At 38.6% G+C, this 22,694-nt stretch overlaps 1 protein-coding gene across 2 annotated transcripts; it reads right to left on the minus strand.

Moving 5' to 3' along the window:
• Nucleotides 1-6,589: 6,589 nt before the first annotated feature.
• YTHDF1 (YTH N6-methyladenosine RNA binding protein F1) lies at nt 6,590-22,681 on the minus strand. 2 transcript variants are annotated; one of them, XM_074605010.1, is made up of 5 exons: nt 22,465-22,681; nt 22,014-22,038; nt 20,412-20,491; nt 14,329-15,855; nt 6,590-8,103 (listed from the first exon to the last, which is right to left on the minus strand). In XM_074605010.1, the coding sequence occupies exons 1-5, from the start codon at nt 22,489-22,491 to the stop codon at nt 8,077-8,079; spliced, it is 1,686 nt and encodes a 561-aa protein (XP_074461111.1). In that variant the 5' UTR covers nt 22,492-22,681; the 3' UTR covers nt 6,590-8,076. The 2 variants fall into 2 exon arrangements, with proteins under 2 accessions (XP_074461111.1, XP_074461110.1); XM_074605009.1 differs by having other exon boundaries at nt 14,252-15,855; nt 22,465-22,644.
• Between the last annotated feature and the right edge of the window lie 13 nt (nt 22,682-22,694).

The raw sequence follows: 22,694 nt of genomic DNA on the forward strand, positions 1-22,694 counted from the left end.
CACCTATTTTCCCTCCCCTCCTCCTATCTTTCCATTTATCTCTAACATAACCACACGCTCACACTTTAAAAACCAAATAAGAACAAAAATCACAGCATTACTTTCACATTTTCCACCTTTCCCTGCATTTTCCTCAGGTTTAGCTTCCCCAGCCCCCAGTGTGCCCTTCTGCTCACGCTGCAGAACTGCTGGGGAGGCTCTCGTGTGCCCCGCTTCTCCACAGGCTTCTCACTCCTAACGACACCTCAATGCCCGGAGTATTTCTGAATGAAAAACCGCATATGTTCAATGACTGAAAAGCACAAAACCACTGCTTCATAAACGCCTTGTATCTTTTTACTTACCCTCTTCATTACCTCTATGGGTAACTTACTTTCTAGAGCCTCAGCCCGTCAGGAGGAGGTGCTGAGAGGGAAAGGGCTGTGTGCTCTCTCCAGTCGTCACACGGGTCATACTCACCGGAGCAGATGGTCATTTTGTGTATGGTTCTGAGGATGGTTATCCCTCACAACGCACTCTCATTTCACCAGGAGCCTTTTGAAATTTAGCAGGAGGAACCTCTGTGCAATTTGCCATCTGCAGCCTCACATCCTTGACTGTATTTATTATTTAAAATAAACCCTAACATATTAATAATAATAATAACAACTTAAAAAACCAACTAGTTGAAGATCACCCTGTCTGCCAGTCTTTTATGAATATTCTCCTTCTAGGATTTATCTTTCACTATTGCATCCTTTGAAACAACTGAATTAGCAACATGCAGTGTTTTCCCATCCTCAGCAAGGTCAGGAAGTTAAGGAAAAATCTGAAATGATACCTGGCTCATAAAATCCCTCTTTGTCCTCATCTAGCATTTTACTCACTATGGGCAGATTACATTTCCCATAGGAGCTCATTAGTGCTGCTCTTTGCTCAGCATCAGGAGATCTTTTGGAGTTGTCTTTACTCCCAGCTGGTAAAAATTGCTTTTTGTTTCTTCTCCTGACTTACTGCCCACCGCCCCCCAGGTCTGAAGTGGCATTTTTGGACCAAAAAACCCACCGTGCTTCTAAGCTTGATGATGACAAATGAATGAACTGTTAAGTTACGTGAACCAAGTGTACAGCCAAGGAACAATGAAAGATAGCCTTGCCGAACTAACAGGTTAACACTAGGAACTCTTGTTCCTCGTCAGAGCAAACAAGGAATTATTACAGTGTTAGTGATTTAGTTCTAATTTCTGCTTTACAGAGGTCAAACACATAAAATTAGAGGACGCAAAGCAGTCGTCTTTGCCTTCACTTTTAAAATGCTGCAGGCCTACGGGAGTGATGCAACATGCTGATACACCTCCTTAATTGTTTCTTTTGTTCCACATTTCTATTAGCTGATCTAGCATTAATGCAAAAACCATAAATCACTACAACACCCTGGCTCTAAAGACTGAACACCGTGCAATAAGCTAGCTTAGTTAAGCAGGTACTACATATAAAACAAGGTGTAACTAAAAAGCACTGAATTTGGTGTGATTAAGTATATCGCCACCCAACTGCTGCACACTATTCAGTTCCAGTACACTGCAATTTAGTATTTTGCTTTAAAGGGAGATCTCAACAAAGTTAAGCAGCCACTTGCATGTGGACCAAAAAGGGTAAAACATGAAAAACCTTCCCACAACTTGTCAGTGGCTTAAGCCAGAAAACCTGCTTTGGTATCTCAGAATCTAACGCTGTCCCAGAAAGGGAGTCCCTACTGGTAACTGCTTCTCCTCGCCAGCGAGCAGCCTCCATCCTCAGCCACCGCCGACCGCCTCGTTAGCCTGTCACCCCTAGTCACTGCTCTATCTCAGAGCACCTACGGGAAAATACAAAATATCTCCTTTAAGGATTAAATCATGCAATCTTTAAGCAGAACAGTTCAAAAGACCAATGCAACGACACGGTTTTGTTATCGGTCCTAACCTGCACCTGCCTCCCAGGCTTTGTCCTATCTCAAACCTGAGCAGCAGAAATGGGAAGGAGCACAGCTTTTGTGAATTCCAGAGCACTAGAAAGGCTTGGCACGAGTCAAACATTGGAAGAGAGGGCTAGAAACTTTACCAGACAGTTACACTTAACACATTTCTATTCTTTCATGCCAGATAGTGATAAACGCCAGGGACGTATTTATGAAATAAAGTTATTGGAGGCCAAAACATCAAAATACCTTGCCCTTCCGCAGAAGTGTTTTTGAGGGCTCCTGATAATCAGCTTATTTAAACGCGGCCAAAAGCCTCTGCTGACAGATTTTGAGCTTACAAAAGCACTGGTTTGTTACAGATCTCCGAAGAGTTCTTCCCCTTGAAAATGAGACTATCCACACTCACATAACTGTATTGTGCCAATATTTTACACATTTATATGAAACAGATTTATATTAGAAAAGGATTTCCATATGCACCAATGGGGTAAAAAAGCCAAATAGTTGCCATAAATGCCCAGACCTTCCAAAATTCACTCTCTTCCTGAATATGCCAATTATCCAGAAGTTTCACCCCAAAGGGGGTGAAAAGGAAGCCCCTCTGCCAGTAAGTCTAACTTCAAACTTGGTAAATCTGGGCCTACTACATGGCACGTGCACTAATTAGAAGGTAAATCTCCAGCCAGGTGTAGACATCGATCTGCTTTGCTGCTTCGTTAGCCTAATGACACCCACCTCCCGCAATGGTTCATCAGAAGCAGGGTAAATACTGTTTCAGCAAAGTGCGTTCGGTTGCAAGAATCAGTTTCTGATGTTCAGTCTCTTTGCCATCAGCGTTTTTAGGGAACTAAAACATGCTGCTCCAGGGGAGCCAACATCAGCAAGAACCTTTATGTCAGTGGGTTTTAACTTCTTAAGAGGGCTTGCAGACCACTAACTTTCAGGGAGATGCTGAGCTCTCTCAGGGAGTTGGATGTTATCAATAATCCACCTGCTGAAGTAACAATTTGTAGATGCAAAACAGCAGTTCACAATAACGCTGTAAATGGGAACATAACAGCACAGCAATACTTTAACGGAGGGACTACACAGAAGATAAAAAGGATGAAAAAAGCTCCCTAATAATATACATATGGATTGATATATCATTTACTGACAAAATTTACTTTCTCCTTATTTTTACCTCACAGAATGGGGGGGAATCTCAAAACGGTTGCTTGAGATATGTATTACTGCTCAAGGCGTTGCATTAGTAATCTAAAAATACCTGGAGAACGCAGATTTGGCAAAACAAGTATTTACACCTCTTTCATCCTTTCTTCATTATTGAAACCACAGCAAAACACCAGATCCTACTGATTTAGCAGCAGTTGGACAACATTAGAAACGCCTTTGGTGAAGACTTTACCAACTGTCTGTTGTCATGGTAACATCCCAGGTAAAAATAATTTCTTGAATAACTTATAAACAGACAGATGGCAGAAAACCTCCTACGCTCTTCAAATTAAAGGAGATTCAGTAAAAGACAGTGTTGATGCCAGCCCTATAAAGTCCTGCATGTTGAAGAAAGCACGTCTCCAAGGTCTTCCTCGCACTGTCAGTAACTCACCTCAGGAATGTGAACAAAAGGGAGATCAGGGATGTCACAGAAAGCAAAAAGATGCTACAGAAGTCAAGTCAGCACTCTTTTTATGTAGGATTTCCCAAGGGATTACAAAGGTGCCCTGAAATTATGATCCTCCATAAAATAAGGAAATTAATCCAGTATCATTCCAGGGGACAAAAGCTGTTCTTGTAATTCCTAAAGCCCTGCCCTGCTTGTGCTCTTGCTAGGAAATGAAAAATATTATTATAGACTGTCATCACATCGCGTACGCAATATGCAAACCAATTTAAAAGGATTTGTTTCAACAGTTTTCTGAAGCCAGGAAAGCCGTGAAATCCGTAACGTTCAGGCACAAGGCGACCCCATTCACCCTAACATTAGGTCACGGTGCTGATACGTGTGACCTGGAGGTAGCGCCATGGGAACGATGCCAGCTTTGAGACGGTCCACGGGACTGAGCCACGTTACTCCCGAAATCCACAATCTCCCTCTGCCAAGTCACACCCCAACCCCACCACACACCACCTCAACATTTTGACTCAACTCTCTTACTCCTAAAAATAGGCTGAACAAGAGCTGTTCCTTCTCAAAGGAGCCGTGGACAAGGGGGGCTACAGCCAAGGTGGTTTATCACAGGAAAAGCCACAGCTCACACTACTCCTGGGCAGTAGCACAAATTCCAATTAAAAACCTGCACTTTCCCAAAAATAGCGAACAGCTTTCTCCTAAAATGAGCAGATGCTGAGCACTGTTGTCAGAAAAAGCCAGAGCTTTTTCCAAGTGAAACAGATTGTTCGGTATAAAGAATTCAAAGTAACTGAGACCAGGAAAAGGAGCATTTGATCAAAACACACTTTCCCCCCCATTAGATATTATTTATGCTTCATTTTTGCATTTATCTATCACTTTAACTAAGCTTCCCTCACCTCCCTCAACTACTTTTCTCAACAGGTGTATAAGAAAAGGGCAGTAACATTACAAGAGTTATTTTGCTTTCGATACTTTTGTAATATCTTTGCCTACAGTTGTTTTTTTAATGCTCACATTTACTGGAATTTCCATCTTGCCTGGCCAAATAAAATCACTCAGTATTAAAAAGGAAAAGCAAAGACACGTTCTGTTACAACTTGCTCATGTTCTCTAGTGCACTATGGTCAGTCTAATGATAAAAATAAACACCACTATTTTTTTTTTAAGCTGAGATCTCACTAATATCTTTGAATAAATCCATTATTAAGTTCTCCAAATGAAAATGAAGTATTTTGTGAAGAAACACTCACATCTTTTAATATTGATGGTTGTTCAAAGGGTGAAAGGAAAGAAAAAAATTAGGATTTTAAATTTTACACCCCTTATTTCCACCTCCCAAGAATGAGCAAGGTAAAAACCAAAGTCTGACCTTAATTTACGAGCCCGTTGTGTTACAGCAGAGCAGTAACCACGAACATGAATTTGTTTATTTTTGTCTGCCTGTGTCTGTGCTTACATCTCAGTGTAATTTAACTTTTCTCTACAAGCTCAAGTCGTTTAAAACCATCCTACACCGCAACAAATATAATTCCATAAAGATTAAGTATTCAGTACTATTCCTTTTGGTGTGACTACCAGCAAATTAATATGGTTTTTTTTCCCCTGATGATGTAACACTGCCAGGTTCAGAGCAGCACCACGTCCTGCCATCGCTGACCCTCATCGAACCAGAGAATTAATTTCCCTTAACTCTGCAATCAGTACTTGGTACCACCAGCTACATTTGGCTTAAAAGTGGAAGGCAGCAGGGAAACTGTCACACACACGCAGAAACATCAAACAAAATCACTCATTTAAGGAGTGAATCTAAGCACAAATTCCAAATGCACACAGATTCTTTCAGAATTATTACTTGGGTTGAATAAAGAATAAATAAGACACGAAGTTATTCTACAATGAACGCTGGAAGAATGCTTTCTTCCCCTCGCAGTGTAATTTGAACACAACAAAACGAAAAAGTGAGGCTTCTCCTTAAATTGAAGTGGCATTTGATTGAAAATTAGCACAACCAGCAGCCTGCACGTCAGTTATCTTAACATTCAACATGATCATAATGAAAACAATTACTTTATCCTGTTTTCTCCCCCCACTTTAACTCAGCGCTGTGGCTGGGTGGTATGGCACTACACTATCTGCAAGGAATCTCCGCATGCTGAAGCTGTTACGCATTTTTTCTACTACCCACAAAGCCAGACAGCAGGTTGAGACACATCGTAACTTTTCTTAAGGATACAGCCAAACCAGTTTCAGCTAAAAGTTCTCCATTTGTTGGGTTTTTTGTTTTTTGAGGGTTTTTTTTTGAAAATATTTACCTGAAGTCTATAGGTATATCACCGCAAAAATACTTTTTTTTTTTTTTTTTTTAAGATCTAAAAAAAGAAATAAAAATTGGATAACTAACTTCTCTCTTCAGGGTCCAGATGGAGCTGAATTCATTTTGGCTCTGGACTCACCACTGCAAGTGTCCCGCCTTAACAACCGAAACTAACAGCAGGTGCTTTTATTAGATGGCAATGTGTTTATGAAATGCAGTATTGCTTCAAAAAGTCTGTTTAAAAATGTTAAGATATCAAGTCAAATCACTAAAGCTAGAGTTGGGAAATACAGCCAACACTGCTGTTAAAGAAGCTGTTCAGAGCTTTACTTCTATTTGGAAAGTCCTTTTCTGATCCCGGTGAGCCATGGCTGTCATTGCCTTCTGAAGGCTACAGGGCAACTTCCAACTCTTTCTTCGGGTTCTCTCCCATAGAAGGGGAAAGGAAAGTAGAAGTGACAGCCACTGTACACACATGTATTTCCTTTGAGGAACGGTAACATTCAAAGCAGCTTGAATGTCTTCTGCAGAGTCCCACGAAACCCTTCTGCAGTCATCAAGTGTGCTGAGCACAAACATCCAAGTTATTCAATCCAAACACTTCTCAAATTAGACTTAATTCACGAGTCGCCATAAAGGGTGATTATAACCTAGGAAGACAACTGAAAATAAGGGAAAAAACGAAAATGACATCAAACTTGCTAAATATGTATTGTTTATTAAGGCTTGTATTCTCCTAGAGGAAAAAGTTAATCTGATGCTGTCCATTACCCTTTACAGGCAGTAACAGTCCAGAGACAGAGTTATACGTTCTAAATACAAGTCTAAATGATACAGATTAAACTTTATTTAAATTGGAGGTCCTTTTGGAGTAAATAGTATTCAGAAGATACTTGCTTTCTAATATAGTAAAAGATCCTCTACAATAAACACGTGCAGATTCAGTGTGCTAGAGCAGCGGACATGAGCACCATTTCCATGCTTAATTGGAACTCCAGTTGGTGACAGGTTCTCCGACGGTCCCCTCACTCCACAAAAACATGACAGCAAATTCAGTTTCTTAAAACAGGTTTTTTTTACTCATCCAACAGAAAAAAATTAGACATACACACTGTCAATTTTAGACATCTGAGGCATAATCCATCATATTATCCGTACTATTAGTTCCTACGTTAAAGCTCAGCATTATTGGTATAAAAACTTTAAATGGCATTAGGATTTGGGGGGCGGGAGGGAGTAATGAAGGGAAGGATTAAAAATGATCTGCAATTAACTAATAACACCTGAAAGCTGAAACAGGTTTAAACACATTGTCCAAAACCCCTGCAATGTTGATAGCATCACATTATTATTTAATTAAGCTACAAAAACCGTAAAGCAGAATTATGGCTGAGAGAAAGCATCTCGCTCACTCTCGGCAGGATATGGTATAACAAATGCACACTGAAGCACTGGTTAACAGAATGTGGAAGGGAAATATTTTCCAGAGAAACAATTTCACTGACAATTTGATTTTCTACTAGACAGAAAAAACCAACATGGCGCATTAGCGATTTTAAAAGTGTAATTGTACAGATAAATAAAGAGGCATAGCAGCTGCGCAAAGTGATCAGAAATTTAGGGTTTTTTCATTTCAAAATTCTGAAGTGCAGTATCTTAAAAGTTGGTTTTTTTTAAATGATTAAAAAAATAATATCAATGCATGGTTTCTTACTTCCGCCATGGAAAAAAAAAAAAAAAAGGGGGTTTGGAAGGAGGGTAAAGGAAAATTTGTCATGTATTCTCCATAATCTCTATATCTGGCTAGGAACATAATTTGTGCCAAAATAAAGTCTTTGGGAAGCATTGACACTTTAGTATGCTCATGTATAGGTCCACATTAGGTTAATATAACTGTTTACCAACTTAAAAAAATAAAAACAGACACACCTTTATTAATGATTTCTACAGAATTTTACATAGAAAAAAAGATACAAATTAATGCAGATCCACTTGGGCAAAAAAACCCTACAATGTACTTAAAGATGCGACAACTTAATTTCCCCTGCACGAGAAGATATATTGGAGCTGAAAGCTTTAGTTTGTCCTGATGCCAGGATACAGCACCAGTATACTTAAATTTTGTTTCTCATAGTCGAATTTAATATCAGTTCTAGTATATATATCAAACTGTATATGTTTATTCTTATTGTTTGTTTCGATTCTGACGTTCCTGCAAAGACAAAAAAAGTTAAAAGTTAAGAAAGATTTCAGTCAAATGAAAAAGCAAAAAGTTTTCAGCAGTAAAACAGCACTGATGTGATCCCAGACAATTATACACTTTGTTAAAACATTGCTGCTACATTTTATAAATACACTGTATATACCTGACAACCCAAGGACTCGGTAACTTAATATTAAGCGCAGCTTCAAGTGGAACTGCTGAATGAATACCTACAGTCACTTCAAACTGACAGCAGATGAAGGTCACAGTAAGAAATGTATGGAATATCAACATTCCTAAGCAGCAACAGGACCTGCAATATTCTACTTTCTGTATTATTGCAGTTACTGCCGTAGCACAACCCATACAAGAGCAGAAAGGAGACGGTAGACAAATGAACTCCACAGAACTGGTATAATTTTGAAGCACTCAGATGACTTTGGAGTTTTAGTCACATTCAATAAAAGCAGGATTTAAGCTCTCTAGAAATTCTCTTCCTATCTGTTGAACTATTCTGGGGAGGCACTGTGAAATAATTGACAAGTCAGAGAAAAAAAAAATAAAACCACCAACAAAAAACCCCCCAAAACCAAACATCATCAGGTGGAAGAAAAGTTATGTGCTTTTGCATGGTCTGGTAAAAGACCAGCACAGCTAGACTAAATAACCTGAGACTTTCTAAAAGCGTGCCAGCGCAGAAGCCAGCAGGCTCTTTGGAGACTCTCTCAAAAGTTTCCACTAACCACAAATACTGAGAAGAGCTAAAGGCAACCTGAAGGCATCCCTCAATTCCTGTAAGTCTTCATCTGACCAACTTGTGCTCTCCCAGCAGCAAACAGTCATGCCTCCACTCCGATCCCGAGCAGAGGCTCTGCACAGGGCTTATGCAGTTGAGCAATGTGATAACAAAAAACGAGGGGACTTTTTCAATAATTGTTTCAGGTGCCCCATAGGTTGCAAACATGCAGAAGACAGCAAGACGAGCTGAATAAAATACACTGTTGTATCTTTTGCTCAGGGCATTTTTCCAGCCAGGATACCATGCAGACTGAATAGAAGAGGTTCAGCCTCACTGTTTTCCATTTCATCCTAATGCTGTTTAAAACAGACTGCAAAACAGGCATGTAAAGACTCTACTGTGTGTACTGTACTCGAATGCATCAATATGCACCAAATCCTATTTCAAACAAGAAAATTGTGAAATAGCCTAAGCACAAACAACAGTCAACTCCTAAACTAACACCTTCAGATTTTACTTGTTTTGTAGAATCTTTCTGTATAAAATTCATCTCGGAATTGTTTCTCTTGTCATGTAAAGCTTATTTGCAAATATACCAAAGATTACAAATGTAACAGACTGTATTTGCTACTTCAGCTGGTCACAGCATAAAATCAGAAGAGTTATTTTTAAATGGAGTATATCAATTTCTGCCTCCAGGCAGAATAATAATTTTAATATTTCCATAATAAAATTAAGTCAAAGTCTAGTATAAATTCTTAATCTATGATTTAAAACAGAAGACAGCAAAATTTTTACCAAATCAAGAAAATAGTGTAGATTTTTTTTAAAAAAAAAAAAAGTATCTATATTCCCCTATCTTTTAACTGGTGACTTATGATGAACTGTCAATGAAAGTAATTTCTGAGTGGTAGAGTATCAGAACATATTAAGTGTTTTAAGTTCTTAATGAAAAGAACTTACAGCTGCCTGACATTTCAAACAAAAGGTGGTTAGAAAGAATCTAAAAGTGAATCATATCAGCCCTTTTTTCCAGGCTTCTAAAGAAGCAGTTGTTCCACTCTACTTCCATTTCCAAGGTGGCAAATCCCCTTTACTCTGCTTCATTGTCCTACCATGTGCATCAGCCCGTTCTTTCCCATTGCCACCTCGTATCACTTATTTTTAGTTTTGTATGTAGTCATCCGCTGACCCTCACAATCCCACTTTCTCCGATTCGCATGGACTAGTTCCACATAAGCAGACAACAGGCTAGAACATGAGACTTCTACCTGCTACCCAGAAAGTACACCCATGGCATTCGGACTCAACTCAGGCTTTATAATTCCTAATTTATAATAAAAAGTGCTATTTATTGAGCAAGTTATTAAGCAGTTCCTCCTACCTTGCTGGTTGCTTTCTCTCTCGGGGACTAATCTGAGTCTTCCTTTTAAAAAGTGTCTGAAACCATATAAACTGATGGGGAGGAAACTGATGTAACAATTCTTCGTGCTCTTGAACATGGCTGCTTTTTAGAAGCTCTAACTCTCAAACTCTCTTCCTTACTGCTATTTAGCACTACTGCAAGCAAGAACAAGCAGTTTTGTAAGCAACTAACAAAGCTTTGGTCATTTTGGTTCTGAAGATCCATTCGGAGCCTTCATAGTTTCTCTTCTCCAGGGGAATTCTCTGATATCTCAGAGGGGAGCTCCTGCTGCATACTTCTTCATGACATTAATACGTATAGTCTTCAGACACAAGAAAAACTGGTTTTCACAAAACCTGCAGAAGCTTCCATTTTCGAGATATGTCCCTGTCAAACTTCTTTTCCCTCCACCTCAGTCTGAAGTAGCTGTCAACCTTCCTACTAAACTTCATTTGTTAAGGTCAGTGGGATGAAAGCATTCATCTTCTGACACAAAAATTTAAGCGTTATCTTTGTATGAGGAAACACAATTAGTATTAATCTTAAAATATAAATGTTTTTTTAATTACAGTTTTGGAGGAAGGAAAATATTCTGTCCTTAGGGGTTCTGTGTCAACGAATGTGTTCACACAAAGCATACTAAAAGGAAATACACAATGCTAGAAGCAAACAAGTATTTCTAAGTGCCAACACGTGCTAGCTAACACTTTACAATATTAATCACCCAAAAGGAGAAATGGTAAGCTTGGTGATTCAAGAGCTTTCTGATATAAGACTACTCAGCTCCTCCAGCACAACACCAAGGTGTAGACCTTGGAATAGCCGAGTGCCTTGACACACACCAGAGGTGACAGCACAGCAGTCCACCCCAGTCACTACGGCCATCCAGTTAAATACAGATCTATGAAGACGAGCTGCTGACAGTAGACCAACCCACCTGTCCTACCATGAGAGATGCAAACAAAAATAACAAAACCTGCAACAAGTTTATTTTCTTTACAAGCTTTTAACTTCAGAAGACAATTTTGTTAAGACTATACACACACGTTTCTAGAGATCGTTAATAATTAATGCCACATTATACTCTATTTTCTTTTTAAAGACGCTCTCTCACACTTGTTGCAACTTTTTCACGTTTTAAGAGCATGAGCTTTGATCACAGAAGTTGCTCTCTTTGTGGACACTGTAGCGGCCCTGGAAACTGCCTGAGAAATGCTCGGAGGCTCAGGAGACATCTCATGCCGCTCACTTTTTTGCAATTTCATTCCAGACACCAATATCCTTCTATTACTCCTTTCCCAGGTTCTGGGTCACCAGACCAGCCTTAAATAGTTTATTACTAAGGCAAATCAAAAGCTGGACTTACATCCCAGCATGAATAAGTCTTCCCTCAATTCTAGACGATGATACAGCAATGCTGGTAACATTGATGAATTTTTGGCACTTTAGTGAATGTCACCCAGGATTTTACCCGCCCTAATCCTCACTTGATGATCTGGTGTTAACACAGAGGTTCCTGGATCAGTTAAACGCAGGGAGCACACACTAGTGCTCACACTGCACACATTAGTTAAGGAAACACCGGCTAGCAACAAACTGTAACCATCGAAAGGAAGGAACTGAAATGCTGGTGGGTTGCATTGTACGGATTACATGAAGTTTTTCTTCCCTACTAAATATTTGTGTATAAATAAAACTAAAGTATTGAGGCCTTCCACGTGTAGACTTTTAAGAATTCTAGCCCTTTGTAATTACAACTGTGGTGAAATGGAAGCACCAAATTTCAAGAAGTAATTTTACTGCTAGACAGAGTATAATGAATGAAAAACACAGCAAACTGAAAACCAGTTAATATGGCACATATACAAATAACCATCTGAAAACGTCAGTTAGGTCATAAGGTACATTAACTGGCAGTAAGATTCTTCAAAAATTATTGTTACAGGAAGGTAAACTTTGCATAACAGGAAGGCTTTAACTTACATAGCACAAACTGCTCAACAGTAAGAACTTTACGTGCGTGCATATCCTGCAAAGAAACTCTTCCAGTAATCAGAGGGACTTCTAAAATTCATTTAGTCAACGAAGACAAAAATATTAACTTTCTAGACAAGTTTTATAGAATGCAACCTGACAAGCAGTATCTTGCTTTTCACTCCCTTCCTATTGATCTGCTTTACCTCTCTAGCTCTGTTATCTTCCCCAGTGTACTTCAGTTGTCTCTATATTGTCCTATTTTCTAAGCTATTCAGAGAAGTCTAAGAAATGTTAAATTAGCCTTCAGAGTTTATTTTCTGAACATGTCATACAAGCTAGAGCCTTGGTTTTAAATGAGGCAGAAAAACTGCATTATTTTGAAAAACTGATCCTCTTATAAAGCAGTGACCTGGACAAGAATATTGTATCAGCACTTGAACTGAAAGCGTGAAACAGTTGTGCATATTTAAACAACCCAATGCAGGATCAGCTCAAGAGGTGACCATCAGCCCCTCAGCTACTACAAAGCAAAGCCAGTTCGGCATTCAGTGCGTAGCCATCTGGATCTTCCGCAGGCCAGTAAATTAACTGTTCCGAGACTAGCTCTCCTATCACTTCCCCAGCACTCTCACTCCTCAAACACGCACATTATCCTCCCCTCCAGACTCAGCAGCGAATCACCGTGAGACTCAGCATTAAAAAACCCCAATCAATCACCCTCCTACATTGTAAACACTGGACAAAGGAACCAAGGCCTTTGGACCTATTCAAGATTCTCTCCTACATAAGGGAACACCTCTCTTCACGATACAGGTTACATTGAATATTGAATTACTAATTGTCTACTGAAGCAATGAAGTGTTGAAGTAAAGGCTTTTAGGTTTTAGCTCGTGGAACTTCACAGAGAGTACACAAGCTTCAAATCTTAAGCTTCCCTTCCCTTCTGTGTTGAGGTATGCTCTGCACATAGTATCAGGTGGCTAGGAATAGTTGATCTAAAAAGTTAAGACACTGATGTCCTTTTCTCTTATAATTTAGGGGTATATTCCATGAAGCCAGTTTAAAGCAATTTTATCTGCACTTTAAAATGGCAATATACCTTTAAAATTGCAACTTCAATTTAAGCTCCAAGAACATGCATTAAGTCTTTGCTTCAAAATGTTTTTTGAAGCAAGCGTGAGCTGCACTAAACCAGCCTGTCAAATAAATGGTTTAATTGAAATGCTGTACAAAAAAAGTCTATGAAACACTCTAAATAACAGGCAACTTTAAGTGTTAGTTAGGAACTACACATCCTGACACCTATTATTTTGTCAGCCCATTACTTCCAGACTGCCTAATTAAAGGCATTCTTGAAACTGAGGTCCTGGGATAGATAGGGACAGATGTCTCTTGCAGTAGACTTAGAGCCATGAAAGCGAATTTAAGTTTTTACTATGCTTTCCCAGTTAATGCCCAAATTTCTCTTACTACACCTTCACTCAAAACTTCTTCTCAAGAATTAGTAGACAGACTAGACCTAGGAACTGAAAACCTTTATTCACCCAAATAATAATACACATGACTTGAGAAATGCAATCTTCCTAGCACTATTCCAGCAATTCTATGCAACTTTTTTTTTTTACCAGAGAGATAACTGAACAAACAAGATCAGGCTTCTTGCTCTTAAAGGGGACGCACAAATTTCAAATGCCAACACAGGTATCAATTCTGATAGCCCAGTTCCACTCAAACAGCATTAAAACACCTCATATTTATAAGGCAAAAAACTTAAGTGGCAATCATTGGCAGAATTAAATTCTGAAACAGAAGCTATTTCCTAGTTCATTAACGATTTTAAGATACAAAATAAATCAAACTCAAGAAAACTGGACACAATGTCCTCTACCTGCATTATTGCTTCACTTTCTCCTTTGAAACCTGTTAGCTATGAAATTCTCACAGACAAGTAAGCATCATTTTGTTTTTGGTGTTGCTAAACACATATAAAACCATCAGGTTGATATGTATTAAAAACATTTCGAATTCCTACTTACATTTTTTCCACCATAGCAGCCTTCACATTTCATTTTCCCCATATCTGTGTATAAAATAAATTTTTTAATAAGTTTACCTTCCGCACCACCTCCTCTTCTTCTTGGCGCTTTTCATAATGAGAAAAGTCATCAAAGATGGAGGTCGTGTGCTTGTAAGTAGCAATAATTTTAAGCACTTGTTTTGCTTTTTCTAAGGGCACCTCCTGTGTGTCACGGGAGTTTGTAACGGGTTTGTTGTCATTGTTCTCCAGCCTGATGTGTCGGAGCTGGTTGTTGGGCACATCCTTCACAAAGATCCACTTGACATCAAATTTCCCCTTCCACTTGTCCTGAGACCAGACACCTGCACTGGTGCCATAGTCCACAGGTGATTTCATCTCTGCTACTCCACAGAAGTGTCCACTGCCATTGACACTGAATAGCAAGTAGACTGGACCCTTGCTATTCATGGACCGAAAAGCACTGTCCAGGCGTTTGTTGCCATGTTCCGTACTACACCAAATAGAATACTTAATGGAACGATGAATATCATCCTCAGAATAGCTCTTTATTATGAACACACGTCCATTTTTAAGGTTCCATTCAAAATCTTTAGGGTTATAGCTGTGAGCAGCTTTCAGTTTTTCAAGAACAGGATGGGACTCGCCACTTGGAACAGGGTTAGGCTGGGTACTGCCAGCTGAGTTGCTCTCGTTACCAGTTCCTCCACTTTGACCAAAAGCTGCGTTTCTGTTGCGGGGAGCTACCCAGCGATTTTGGGGTGGCTGCTGAGGGGTCTGATACTGTGGCTGAGTCAATGGAGGAGGCTGAGTTGGAACAGGCTGAACAATTTGTTGCTGTGGCTGTGGGACAGACTGAGGAGAAGGTATCTGTTGGGGGGCCGGAACTTTTGCCACAGGACCCTTATTGTCCCAAGTACCTATGTCCATATTATGCTTTATAGGTGGAGGAGGCAACGCTCCTCCAATTACAGGTCCGGTTTTTGTTTTCATTTTAGGCTGTGGTTTTGCAGGCTTGCTAGCTATAGCAGCCCAAGAAGTTGGTTTAGATACCGGCAAGTTTACATTAGATCCACCATTACCAGAAAGAGCACCAGTCATCCCAGCACTGTTGACAACAGAACCTACTGTTTTCACCGCAGAAGTTGTAACATCTCCACCAATCTTCAGTCCAACCATTCCCTGTTCAATACTGTTCATTCCAGGAGCTTTATTTAATGTATCATTATGAAATCCCGTTTGTCCATCCACAATGGTACCACCCAATGAACTAGGCGGGTAGCTGTAACTGCTCCCATATGCTGAGCTTTGAGTCTGCTGTCCTTGGGATCCACTTGTTCCCCAAGCTGAGAAGGCAGGATTTTCAGGGAAGAAGTTAAACCGGTGTTGATAGATATTATTTCCCAGACCCCCAGGCTGTCCAAAAACAGCATCGTGCATAAAATGATGATCTCCATTACTGAGCTGTCCATAGGTGGTGAGATACGGGATAGGAGGATCTCCTCCTGTAGACCATGGTGCTTCACTGAGAGAATAGGGGAACCCAATAGATGGTGGATAGTAACTGGACAGATAGGGATCAGTCATTGATGGATAGCTACTGTTCTGTTTAAGAGAAAAAAAAAAAGGTAACTTCAGATATAAAAAAACCCTTCATTTATAAATAGCCACAACACTGTTCATCACCAAATAGAAAAGAACAATAAAGACAAGGTAATTTAATTTCTAGTTACAGATCTTAGTTCACACTCCAAGAGATTCATGGCTAAAATGCAGTATCTGGGTAGTACCCCAGGACTAGCAGCTCACAACGAGGTTAGTACATGAGATTTTGAAACCGTGTAAGCTTATTTACATTATTAAGGGTATTTAGGGGCTTCTTCTAGAATTATTTAACCTACATAACCCCAAAATATTTCAAGGGTTATATCACAGTGTATCTTGTGCCTCACAGAACTAAGGCTATTTAGTATTTCTGGATCACTACATGGGAGAAGTTTTAGATGAAATTACTTCCATATGACAGCACACATAACAGAAAATACAACTGCAGTCCTCATTATGGGATTGTTTTGAGGGGCCAACAAGCAAAACATACCTGAAGTGGTAAAACAAGCAAAGGCTACTTCTGACATAGACAGAACCACAGTGAGATGCCACGCTAAAAAGCACGCCAATTTTGCTGTAAGCAGACCTAACAACTACAAACTGAAATTAAGGAGACTAGTACACTAGAGACAAATATATGCAAACATATCATGTGATATATACCATCCAAACTGATTGAGAAAGACCCTATTCAGCCTTTTGCAAAAGTTCTTCCTCTCTCAGCTGTAAAGTTAGAAATGTGCAAGACTGTTTCTGGCTATCCTTCCAAACAGGCCACCTTTTCCACTCTATGACATAAGGGAATGACCAGTTATAAACCAGCAGACCCCCTTTGAAATTCTAAGTTTTCCTCCCTTTCAACTGCTTCTTAGACCAAGCCGAGATGCCTTTCCTTCCACTCTAAATCTTCTGCTGACACCTGATTTTGAAGCACTCCGTATGTTTCTCATATTCAGTAACAAAAAAAAAGAAATACAGCATATTCTAAACTAGGTTTTATTCTTCTTTAAATAAACTTAAAGCGTATGTATTGGAGACCTTCCAAACTGACATTCTAACTGTCATTACCAGCAAGGGGGAGGGAAGGTCAACATCTACTGCTAATGAGTCAAACAGCAGCTAAGCCTTTCCTTACTCATGGAGAAAGATTATTTTAAGAAAAGGAACTAAGATATCTTTCAAATGTCAACATTTAAAACTTTAAAAAAATAATATCTGTAAAATCATCAAAACTGCACTGGAACTTCAGTCATTTTTCCAAAAATCAGATTATTTCTCAGCTCATTCAAAAAGTGAAGTATAAAAACTCCTTGCTGAAGATAAGCATAATGTTCTGATACAGTAATTTATATTGTTCATTTTTCAATGACTCTCTTCCTTTCCATATATGGAATGATACTATAAAATGCCTCCAAGTCTTACCACAAGTGGTGTTCTGCAACCACTTCTGAGATTTAAACAGCCCAAATCCAGGGTTATAGATTCAAAAGAAATAACCTCTGCCTCTGTTCATGCTGCCTTTGTTCACATGCAAATTCTATCATTAACAAGAGGTAGAGAATCCACCTTCCTATGAGAAGATCCTCTAAAATGCATTGAATTTTCTGAGACTCCCAAGCTAAAATAATCGATATTTAGCATTTGAAAACATCATTTTTCTGAAAGACTTTGAGATTGGTATGTGTTACAGCTTAAAGTGTTAATATTGAGAAAAACGTAAAAACAAATGCAGATGGAAAGGGAGGAGACATAAATAGTTCTTTGGAGCTACTTATGCTCATATATTCTACAGATTTAGAATTTATTAAGACCAAAAAGAATAAGCCTAGAGAAAGCAGGTGTTTCGTCCTAAAATATTTCTGCTAAAGGATCCTAGACAATTCCTGAGACTGTCATCTCCTGTCACACACCCTGTAAAGTTTCCACAAGGATTCTAATAAGATTAAAAGAAAGTTTCATCCTTACAAAACATTCAATCTATTTTGACTGGCTTTATGTCAGAGTGCGTAAAAGAAACCCTGACAGAAGTCCTTCGCTGCAACAGCAGTACATTTATTGCAACAAGCTTATCCTTGACCTTTCCGCACCCTTCCATATTTACTTTTTTTTAATTAAAAAAAACCCCTCTAAACCCAACCATTCTATTGATTAGGAAGAGAATCCTTTCTCGCAAAGCATACTGCTCGCTACTAATTCCCTGTTACTTATGAATAATCTTCTGATTCTGTATGACGTTACATGGGGATGCCTTTCCCGCTCTGAAGATAACTTTGTATGTGAATACTCGATTTCACTCAGTTCCCTTTAAAAGCATTTCTACTGTGCTTTATAACAAAAAGCTATCCCGTCTCCAATTTGATCTGTATTAACTGCCGCTACTTGGACACTAGAACCTTTATGGAAAGAAAAGGCAGTGTCAGTACTTAGGAGCAGCTTTCAACAGAAAGATGGAAGACATTTATATTTCATTTGATTATTCAACATATTCAAGACTCATTTTAAAAACTAATTTCTGTTTTTAGAATATGAAATTAACACAGTATTACCAACCTACATTTGATCTTTGATGTCAAATATATTGTTGTATCAGCTGGGTTTTTAATTTCTTAACATATTTTAAAATATCCAGTTGATTTCAAATCTTTTTTTGTAAGTCACTTATACTTTACAATAATTTTAACAGGCTACATTAATCTGACTGAGTAACTAGATAATAAGGCTTTGTTCAGAAACATGGTTGTCTTCAGTACAAAATCTCACAGTCCTAATTAATGCTACTGTCACTTTCCACTTAAAACTGTAAGACACCCTACACAATTATTTCTTGCAGCATACCAATTTCTTACTGCAGCACAAATAAATCGGTCAATGGAGCTACACTTCCATGTAAGAAAACTTTATTAGAATTACGGAAACTCAACGGTCATAGCAATTTTTCCATTTAAACCTAATAATTGGTCTTGTTGACAGCTGAGACAAATTTCTTAGAATTAAACTACAATAGATGGTTCTACATTTTTTTCTATATGAAGTTTGATGTTCAGCATATTTCACATTAAGAAATCATCTCTTTAAGTAATTAAAAATTACATACAAACGTGATGAAGTAGAATTTAAAAAAAAAAAGAGGTGAAAACATCAATTTCTTTCAAAACTAATTTTGCATTATAAAAGAAAATTTTACTTCCTTTTTTTCCCCAAAAAAGTCCTGGTTTTATCCCTACTACAGTACATTAATTCCAGAGAAGAGGGAATGCTTCCCATTGAATCATTTTAAGTCTGGAGAACACATCTATGCTGTAGAGGATTAGAAGCATAGCTTGGAAGCCAAAACCCACACAGTGCAGAGCTGAGTAGACAATTCATGCTATCACATGCACACTTGTCCTGCCTTTCACAGTGGTATGTCTCGATTGCTTCCAGGATGGAAACGAGCTCAAGTACATCTATGTTGTGCTAAAATTTGTGCCCTTCCTGAAAACTGCTATTATCCAAAACAAACTCATAACGCAGTTCCATCCATCTGACTGCCCTAACAAAAGTGTTTAATACACCTTGAAGATAACTGATACACAGTACCTGAATTGATACTGTTTGCTCTAGCATTCAAGATTAAATCAGTTTCCACAAATGAAACAGAACAGCACATTATATGCCTTTATTTTTTAGCATGTAGAATAGCTTTCACTTGCAAGTAAGTTCGCTAATGTCACCAACATTAACAGTGGCATTTATCAGCTTCAGTCTGGATTATAAATTTCCCTTTTAAAACATAAAAAGAGTTAGCCTTTCTTCCAAGAAATAATAATGCGCTTCAGTAGGTCTCTCTCTGAAATGGTATTTTATATTTGTGAAAGAAAACTTTTTGCATCTCCAGTTTCTATACATTCTGTTCACTTTAAAGATTTGAATGTTAAGTCAAAAATTATTTCAATTAAAAGTTATTTTCAATTATAATGGTATTTAAGTCATGGATGGTCATTTAACATACATTATAATGAACTGGATTACATTGAGAGTTTACATTATAGTGCCTTACACTTAAAATTTTTAATTATGAAGATATTTCAGAGGACATGAAAGAACAACACTATTTGCTGAAGTGCAAAAAGCAAGTGAGACAGCTCTACAAAGCCATCTAGAAAGCATCGAAACCAAATTTCAACTTCACTTATTTCTAGGATTATACAAATTATACTAATCAGGAGACCTCAAAAGCAGAACCTTCAGACTCCCACATGCAACCCATCTATCAAAGAACTGTAAGATCAAATAGTCTGTCACAATCCAACTGTATCAATAACCTGCAATTTGAGGAGCAATCAGCAGACACTAGTTGGAGCATTAACTTCATTTTCACTTGTGGCCATCTGGATACGCAGAGTAATATTAGCTTTGTGAGCACAAATGCTAGTTGTATTACCAAGTAACACAATATGCTAGTCATTTCTTTTTCCATTTCTATTTAAGGAATTTGCTCCCTCAACACAATCCTATGAATTGAGTGCCAACAGCATGCCTATGAAAAAAAAACAAGTTAAAAATACACTAACCTGATTTGACTGCCCAGAAAGGTAAGGTTCAAAATCGTTGTCATGAACTGTATCCTTCTGATGTAATGAACCATTTTGTACTAGAAGAAAAAGGTTACAACATATTATAATACCGCTTAATAGCATTTCAGTAAAGAGTTCTACCCTATGTTATTTTATGAAAAGATGTATTTCTTCTTCACAGCATGAAGACTCATAAAAAAGTCCAAGGAATAATATTTTTCCCCAAAACATTTTCACTTTGTATTATTGCTTATAAAATGGATTTTGAGTAAATTTAAAAATTAAAAAAAAAAATCGAGTCAAGAGTGAATACACAATTCATGTGAGTTACCTCTGAACAAAAAAATAATTACTGACAAGAATTTTGTGAAAAATATTGGGAAAAAACATCTATTGTTCTGGTCCATAATTAGAACTCCCAGAAACTAATTCACAGTTCTGCCAGCACGTGTTATTCACTGCTTGCTTAAATTAAGTTGGCTAAAATAAGATGAGGTGAGGTTACATTTAGTTACGAAATAATGACTGGTAAGTGCCTTGATATCCTGACATTTTCAGGAAAATTTAAGTCTCAACTTTCTCATGTGCAAGAGAGATATCTGCCATAATCAAACGCCTACTTAAGCAGAAATTAATGTCTGAAAATTATTCAAAACACATTACTGAAAGATATACAAAATTAAAACTGTTATTAGGTCACTTCAAATAATTTCATTTGCTGTAAATTTAAGAAAACAAGGTCAAACACATTATGCGATAATTGCTTTGTTTACCTTTTTCATGGAACAGCTAAACTAAATGAAAAGTAACACTACACCAAATAGGATGTTTAGCAAACAAGCTTGGGAATTTACCAGAATATTTCTGCAAAGTTTGTCAGGGAGAGTAGAGGTAAAAGACTTATTTACAAACATAGGAAACAGCATCAAACTTTCTCTAACTAGAAGTAGCTGAATTTTTACGGCAGGTTAAGTTATATTAAAAAGCATAAGTTGAATATTGTTAGTTTCTAAGCCTAAACAGTTACACACATATTAGAACTCACAGTAATAATCAAGGTATTTTCTTAGATGACTTGTTATTATGTTCAATTTCAAATGAAGCAACAGAGTTATCAAAAAAGGCTTATTGTCTCATTGGAAGTTAACTATCTTTTATTTAAAATTCCTTAAATAATTAAGTTTGTGAGCTTATATATGACAGCTAGAACATCTATCAGTCAACAGCAAACTAGTAACACAATTGTATTCATAAAGCAGGAAGAAACTATGCAAAACCATGTAAAAATATATATTGAATAGGTATATCCTTGTGACTTTATGTAGAAATCTGCTTTATTTTAAGGAAAGGAAGAGCATTATTATGTTTATACTAACCGATAGCCCTTCCCACTGTAAACTCAGTAGCATGAAGTGGGATGCAAGCAAGCTTGTATGAGTAAGAGTTTAATGCTCCTTTTGAAACAAAGCACAAGTTCCTTTGTTCCAGATGTTATCCATACGGACTAAGAGCAATACCTTTCTGCTCACCTACAGCTACCTGCGTAATTCATCTGTTATAGTAACAATTTAAACGACCAGATCTCAACATGATCCTCACCTTTATTATCCTGTCCTTTCGGTCTCTGGGAAGCCATGGCACATGATTGGGTAAATGAAAAAAAAAAAAAAAGAGAGAGAGAGGAGAAATAAAAAAGTTAATTTTAGAAAAACGCTTATATTGTCACTGCAAAACGCACAGCTTTTGAGAAGGGATAGGAGGCTGATAAAAACGGTTAACAACACACCAGGGCTTGTTTAAACTGGGGCTGAGGAGCATGTTTCACGTATCGCTCAGCATTGGCCTTCCTTAGAAATGGCTCCGGCTCTCCAAAGGCAGTGGGAACGTGCTGTGCCCACGGGGGAAGCGAACGAGAAAAATGAAGCTCCAAAGAAGCCGGGAGGGAGAGAAAAAGCCTCTCCCGGGCCAGATGCAGGCACCGGCCTGCAGGGGAAACCCCCCGCCGGCGGGCGGGGAGGCGGCAGGCCCCGCGCTCCGCTTCGCCGCTTACCTGAGGGTCAACGCTTGTGGCAGACATAATTCATGTACAGGGCAGCCGTGGTTCAGCAGAGAGGCCCGGGGGAGAAGGCAGGGCCGCTCGGCGCGGAGCTCCGGGGCCTGGTGGAGGGGCGGCGGCGCCTCTTCCCTCAGGCGGCGGCCGGGGAGGGGAAGGGGCCGGGACCGAGGGAAAGGGGCCGCTGGCGGGCGCGCCGCCGCTCGGCGCCTCCTCGGGGTGCCCGG

The sequence above is a fragment of the Larus michahellis genome, chromosome 12, assembly GCF_964199755.1.
Source record: "Larus michahellis chromosome 12, bLarMic1.1, whole genome shotgun sequence".
In the NCBI taxonomy this organism is placed as follows: Eukaryota; Metazoa; Chordata; class Aves; order Charadriiformes; family Laridae; genus Larus; species Larus michahellis.